Below are 6,962 nucleotides of genomic sequence, written 5' to 3' on the forward strand. Positions count from 1 at the left end.
AAAAAAAAAAAAAAAAAAAAAAAAAAATGGTGTGGTGGTGCGCACCTGTAGTCCCAACTACTCCGGAGGCTGAGGCCTCGCTTAAACCCAGAAGGCAGAGGTTACGGTGAGCCAAGATTATGCTGCTGCATGCTAGCCTAGGCAAAAACTGAGACTCTGTCTCAAAAAAAAAAATGAAAAAAAAAAAGCCCCATCAGAAAACTGGTGCTAAAGGCATTGCATTAACTCTTCCTAAATGTTCAGTGATGCTTCCAGGCTAATGAGGTCACCTCGAAATATATAAGGTTGTTTGGGAAACATTGGGTAAGAAAGAACCAGTAGCCCACTACAAGTAAACCATAAATGAACAGCTGCTATTGGTGAGACTACTTGAAATCCATTTCTTGCTATTGACTAGATACTGACTGCCAGGGCCCGGCTAGGGTAAGTCAAGTGAGGTACCTAGTGCAAAAAGTTTAAGGAGGCACTGATTTTAGGACTGTTAAAGTATCGCCCCCAAGAATGAGTACCTCCCTATTCCCCTCTGAATGCTAAAAACTGCTTAAAACAACAAGGCCAGACATGGTCGCTCATACCTATAATCCCAGCACTTTGGGAGGCCAAGGCAGCTTGATCACTTGAGGCCAGGAGTTCGAAACCAGCCTGGCTATCATGGCGAAACCCCATCTCTACTAAAAATACAAAAATTAGCTGAGCATGGTGGTGTGCTCCTGCATGTAATCCCAGCTACTTGGGAGGCTGAGGCAAGAGAATCCCTTAAACCCAGGAGTCAGAGGTTGCAGTGAGCCCAGATTGCACCAATGCACTCCAGCCTGGCTGACAGAGCAAGGCTGTGTCTCACAAAAAAAAAAAAAAAAAAAAAAGGGGGGGGCCAAGTGCAGTGGCTTACACCTGTAATCCCAGCATTTGGGGAGGCTGAAGTGGGTGGATCACCTGAGGTCTAGAGTTCGAGACCAATGTTACCAACATGGAGAAACTCCGTCTCAATTAAAAATATAAAAATTGGCCAGGTGTGGTGACATGCGCCTGTAGTCCCAGCTACTCGGGAGGCTGAGGCAGGAGAATTGCTTGAACCGGGGAGGTGGAGGTTACGGTGAGCAGAGATCGCACCACTGCACTCCAGCCTGGGCAACAAGAGTGAGAATTTGTCTCAAAAAAAAATAAAAAAGAAAGCAAAGTCAGTTGAAACTAAAAAGGTGTTCCTGTAATTCAAATATAATAGATATGGAAAATAGAAAAAAAAAGGAGTGCAAACAATGAGAAAAGGAGGAAGACTTATTCGTCAGTTTCTTCTACTTACAGGGAGTCTGAGTAACATCTTAGGAGAAGCAACAATGAGTGGCTTTCTGAAGTTCCGGACCATCTGCCTTCTCAGCAAGTGGAAGTACTGCGCAGGGGTTGTTGGGTGAACCACAAACATGTTCACCGTGTCTCCGTCCACCCCCTCTTCCACACTGTCACACATCTGGGAGAGAAATGGCAGGAAGGAAGAATGTTCAGGTCATCTATTTCAGTCGCAGTGACAATGGGACAGCCAAAGAGAAACACGGGTGCTCTCGATTACAGCACAAAAGCAATTTCCCAACATCACAGAAATATAACAGCAGGTAAATCTAGGAACTGTGAAGTATTATCCAAAGGAGAGTTCTGATGGCTTTCTCCATGGGCCCAATTCTGGGTCATCTAAGACAACTGTTCCCAAACACAGGTGATAGCAAGAATCATCTGGAAAGGACTTTAAAAAAAAAAAAAATACATATTCTGATTACTGTAGGGCTAAAATAGGGGAAGGAAGCACTATCAGAATCTCACTTTCCTAATGAAATAATCAAAATCATTGTGCGTGTATATCTGTCTGTGTGGTTTTGTTGTTGTTGTTGTTGTTTTTGAGACAGTCCAGTCTTGCTCTGTCGCCAGGCTAGAGTGCAGTGGCGCGATCTCGGCTCAATGCAACCTCCGCCTCCCGGATTCAAGTGAGTCTCCTGACTCAACCTCCCGAGTAGCTGGGACTACAGGTGTGCACCATCATGCCCAGCTAATTTTTGTATTTTTAGTAGACACGAGGTTTCACTATGTTGGCCAGGATGGCCTCAGTGTTTTGACTTTGTGATCCGCCTGCCTCAGCCTACCGAAGTGCTGGGATTAAAGGCATGTGCCACCACACCTGGTCGTGTGTGTGTGTGTGTGTGTGTGTGTGTGTTTTAAGACAAAAACAAAATCAAAAGCAGCTAATAGGTTGAAAAATTGAGGGCAAGGAAGTTAAAGCTCAGAAGATCCTCGTGGGACAGAAAGCCAAGGCATAACTCCTAACCCTACCCCAAAGGCAGTAGAAGGAAAGAGAGTTGACAAAATCTGGAGAATTCTTTTTGTTGTGTTATGGAGTCTCACTCTCTCGCCCACGCTGGAGTGCAGTGGTGCAATCATAGCACACTGTAACCTCAAACCCTGGACTCAAGCAATCCTCCCACCTGAGCCTCCTGAGTAGCTAGGACTATAGGTGCCTGCTACCACACCTGACTAATTTTTAAATTTTTGTAGAGATAGGGTCTCATTTCGGTGCCCAGGCTGGTCTCAAACTCCTGGGTTCAAGTGATCCTCCTGCCTCAGCCTCCCAAAGTGCTGGGATTATAGGCATGAGCAACTGTGCCTGGCCTCAATCATGATCATCTTCCTTTTTTGTTTTTTTGAGATGGAGTCTTGCTCTGTCACCCAGGCTTTAGTGCAGTGGTGTGATCTCGGCTCACTGCAACATCCACCTCCTGGGTTCAAGCAATTCTCTGCCTCAGCCTCCCGAGTGGCTGAGATTACAGGTACCCACCACCATGCCGGACTAATTTTTTGTATTGTTGGTAAGAAACAGGGTTTCACCATCTTGGCCAGGCTGGTCTGGAACTCTTGACCTAGTGATCTGCCTTGGCCTCCCAAAGTGCTGGGATTATAGTAATGAGCCACTGCACTGGCAGATTTTCCTTTTGTATATTCCCTTGATTCCCCTGACCCTTCACTCCAACCCATAAACCTGGTTAATCCCCACTTTCTCCCTGTTCCATGTCTGCTGGGAACGTAGCTGGAGACAACACAGAACCACACCGATGGTCTCACTTTAAAATCCTGACCAAGAATCTCAAGTGGGCCCTTAACACTCTTAGACTCTTAAACTCTGTTTCCCTAATTCACTCATTCTCCTTCTTTCCCAGGTGACTAATTCACACCTTTAAACTCAGGACCTCCTGATCCATCACCAGTCTCAACTAATGACCTAAGAGCATGTCCTCACACACACTCTCACCTGCACCCATCTTCTCTGCCTTCCATCTATTGCCACCAACCATGCTCTGTCTAAAGCTAATTAATCCATCATGTACTAGAGCCCGCCCCATCTTACCCATGCGAGGAAATCACTCAGTTATTCTACCCTCACACCTGCATCACCATTCTCTTCTTCACTGCTAGATCATGGCTATCACCAAACAGACAGGCCTTATTTCCTATCTTTAACACAAAACAAAGGCCAGGCACGGTGGCTCATACCTGTAATCCCAGCACTTTGGGAGGCCAAGGCGGGAGGATCACTTGAGGTCAGCGGTTCAAGACCAGCCTGGCCAACATGGTGAAACCCTGTCTCTACTAAAAATGTATCAAAACAGGGCATCATGGCATGTGCCTGTAATCCCAGCTACTCAGGAGGCTGGGGCAGGAGAACTGCTTGAACCTGGGAGGCAGAGGATCAGAGAGCCAAGATTGTGCCATTGCACTCCAGCCTGGGTGACAGAGCAAGGCACCATCTCAACACACACACACACACACACACACACACACACACACCCCTCTTGAAACAAATTTCCCCACCAAATACTGTGCCATTTTCTTGTTCTATTTACAGAAATACTCCTCAAAAGAGTTAAGCTGACTTTCCTCCCTTTTTTTTTTTTCTCTGAGACAGGGTTTGGCTCTCTTGCCCAGGATGGAACGCAGTGGTACAATCCCAGCTGACTGTAACCTCCACCTCCCAGGCTCAAGTGATCCTCCCAGCGCAGCCTCCCAAGTAGCTGGGATTACAGGTGTGTACCACCACACCCAGCTAATTTTTAAATTTTTATTTTTAGCAGAGAAGGGGTCTCACCATGTTGCCCAGGCTGGTCTCAAACTCCTGAGGAAGTGAGCCACCTGCCTCAGCCTCCCAAAGTGCTGGGATTACAGGTGTAAGCCACCATGCTCAGCCTACTTTCCTCCTTTGAATAAGTTCTAGAGATCTACCATAGAGGATGGTGATTGTAGTTAATGTATTAAATACCGGAAAATTGCTAAGAGAATAGATTTTAAATGTTCTCATCACAAAACATGGAGAGTATGTAAGGTGATAGGTCTGTTAATTAGCTTAATCCAATCACTTCGCAAGGTATTCCTGTATCAAAACATCACATTTTATACCGTTAATATACATAATTTTTCATTTGTGAATCAAAATGTTTTAAATAAATACACTTTCTTTTCTCTAGAATCAGGAATCAGGGGTGTCCAAACTTTTGGCTTCCCTGAGCCACATTGGAAGAATTGTCTTGGGTCACACATAAAATACATTAACACTCACAATGGCTAATAAGGTTAAAAAAAAAAATTGCAGGCCTTTCGCGGTGGCTCACGCCAGTAATCCCAGCACGTTGGGAGGTTGAGGTGGGCAGATCACCTGAGGTCAGGAGTTCGAGACCAGCCTGGCCAACATGGAGAAACCCTATCTCTTTAAAAAAAAAAAAAAATCACAAATAATGTCTTAAGAAAGTTTACAAATTTATACTGGGCCACATTCAAAGCTGTTCTGAGCCACAGGCGGCCCATGGGCCACAGATTGGACAAGTTGCTCTAGATACTTCTTTTTCTCTGTTGCCCAGGCTGGAGTGCAATAGCACAATCTCAGCTCACTGCAACCTCTACCTCCCAGGTTCAAGCAATTCTCCTGCCTCATCCTCCCAAGTAGCTGGGATTACAGGCACTCACCACCATACCCAGGGAATGTTTTGTATTTTTAGTAGTGATGGGGTTTCACCATGTTGGCCAGGCTGGTATAGAACTCCTGACCTCAGGTGATCTACCAGCCTCGGCTTCCCAAAGTGCTGGGATTACAGGCATGAGCCACCACTCCAGGCCTAAACACTCCTAAATATGTCCCAGACAGACTTTTGTCCCTCCCACTCCATGAAAACCACAGTCATCAACCATCAAATGGACACTTGATTTCTAAATCCAGTGGTTCATTCTTACACCTCATCTATCTATTTATGTACTTTTATGTACACCTATCTATTTATGTACTCAACATAGTAGAGACAGGGTCTTACTATGTTGCCCAGGCTGGTCTTGAACTACCAGGCTCAAGCGACCCTCCCATCTCAGCCTCTCAGAGTGATGGGATTACTTCACTCCTCATCTTAATTGACATTGACACTCCCTCTTCCTTGATATGTTTCCTTCACTTGATTTCTAAGATCTTCCTCCCACCTCACTGGCTGCTCCTTCTTCACCTCATTTATTCTTCTTCTCTGCATCCTCTGAGGTTGGACTAGCCCAGGGCTCAGAGCTCAGGCACCTTCTCTCCTCCACTGTGCACATTGCTTTGATGACTTCATCCAGACTCACGATTGCTAATGTCATCTAGTGGCTGATGACTCCAAAATTGCATCCACCACCTACTCATTTCCTCTATTTCTTCAAAAATTAGTATTTTGTATTTCACATGTCATTCTTTAGTTTATCTACTACTACTCTAATCTCTTTTTGAATAAAATTCTCCATGTCTTTAGTAATGTAGTTCTGCTGTTCTATCTACCTATCTATTCAGCTATCAACTATTTATACATTTTAGCTGCACACATGCCAAAATCATTAGCGATATGAAGTACTTGGGGTGACATGTATTTATCTCTCCACTTATTTATTTATTTATTTATTTGAGACAGAATCTTGCTGTTCTTGATGTGACATGTATTGATATCTCCACTTGTTTGTTTATTTATTTCAGACGGAGTATTGTTCTGTTGTCCAGGCTGGAGTGCAGGGGCACTATCTTGGCTCACTGCAACCTCCGCCTCCTGGGTTCAAGCGATTCTCCTGCCTCAGCCTCCCAAGTAGCTGGATTACAGGCATGAGCCACCACACCTAGCTAATTTTTGTATTTTTAGTAGACATGGGGTTTCACCGTGTTGGCCAGGCTGGTCTTGAACTCCTAACCTCAAATGACCTACTTGCCTTGGCCTCCCAAAGTGCTGGGATTACAGGTGTGAGCCTCTCCATTTATTTTGAAATGAATCAAAAAATAAGATTGATTGATGAATACCAGAATGACAGATGAATAGATATGTGACAACACAAGTATAGTAAAAATTAATGGTGAATTCTAGGGAGTGGGCATATGAGTATTCACAGTAAATTCTTTTCAATTGTTCCGCATATAATGGCTATGTCTGGGAGGGTGTTTACAATGTTTTCATAACCAGTCAGGGGTGGTGGCTCATGCCTGTACTTTCAGCACTTTGGGAGTCTGAGGCAGGCAGATCACTTGAGTCCGGGAGTTTCAGACCAGCCTGGCCAACATGGAAGAACATCAATCTCTACTAAACATACAAACATTAGACGGGCATGGTGGCATATGCCTGTGGTCCCAGCTACTTTGGAGGCTGAGGCAGGAGAATCTCATGAATCCGAGAGGCAGAGGTTGCAGTGAGCCAAGTTCACACCACTGCACGCCAGCCTGGGCAATAAAGCGAGACCTCATCTCAGAAGAAAAAAAAAAAAGCTCTTTAGGGGATTCTGATTATCAGCCTGGTATAAGAACTGCTGATCCTGGCACAAGAGAACCACTTTAATTGCCATAAAACTGTGATACTATTGTATCTGAGGCATTATGTTTCCAAAGAATATTGACATTCCATCAAATCTGTTTCGCTCAAATACTAAGTATTGTACAG

General features: G+C 44.8%; 1 protein-coding gene across 1 annotated transcript in view; it reads right to left on the reverse strand.

Annotated features, from left to right (window-relative positions):
- DHTKD1 (dehydrogenase E1 and transketolase domain containing 1) overlaps positions 1 to 6,962 on the reverse strand; it is a 53,657-nt gene that overhangs the window by 11,269 nt on the left and 35,426 nt on the right. Inside the window, exon 12 of the mRNA XM_032244080.1 lies at positions 1,301 to 1,468. Within this exon, the coding sequence (XP_032099971.1) occupies positions 1,301 to 1,468 (168 nt within the window). The remainder of the gene's footprint in view (positions 1 to 1,300; positions 1,469 to 6,962) is intronic.

Source organism: Sapajus apella, unplaced genomic scaffold, assembly GCF_009761245.1.
Source record: "Sapajus apella isolate SASKATOON/1434 unplaced genomic scaffold, GSC_monkey_1.0 scaffold53, whole genome shotgun sequence".
In the NCBI taxonomy this organism is placed as follows: Eukaryota; Metazoa; Chordata; class Mammalia; order Primates; family Cebidae; genus Sapajus; species Sapajus apella.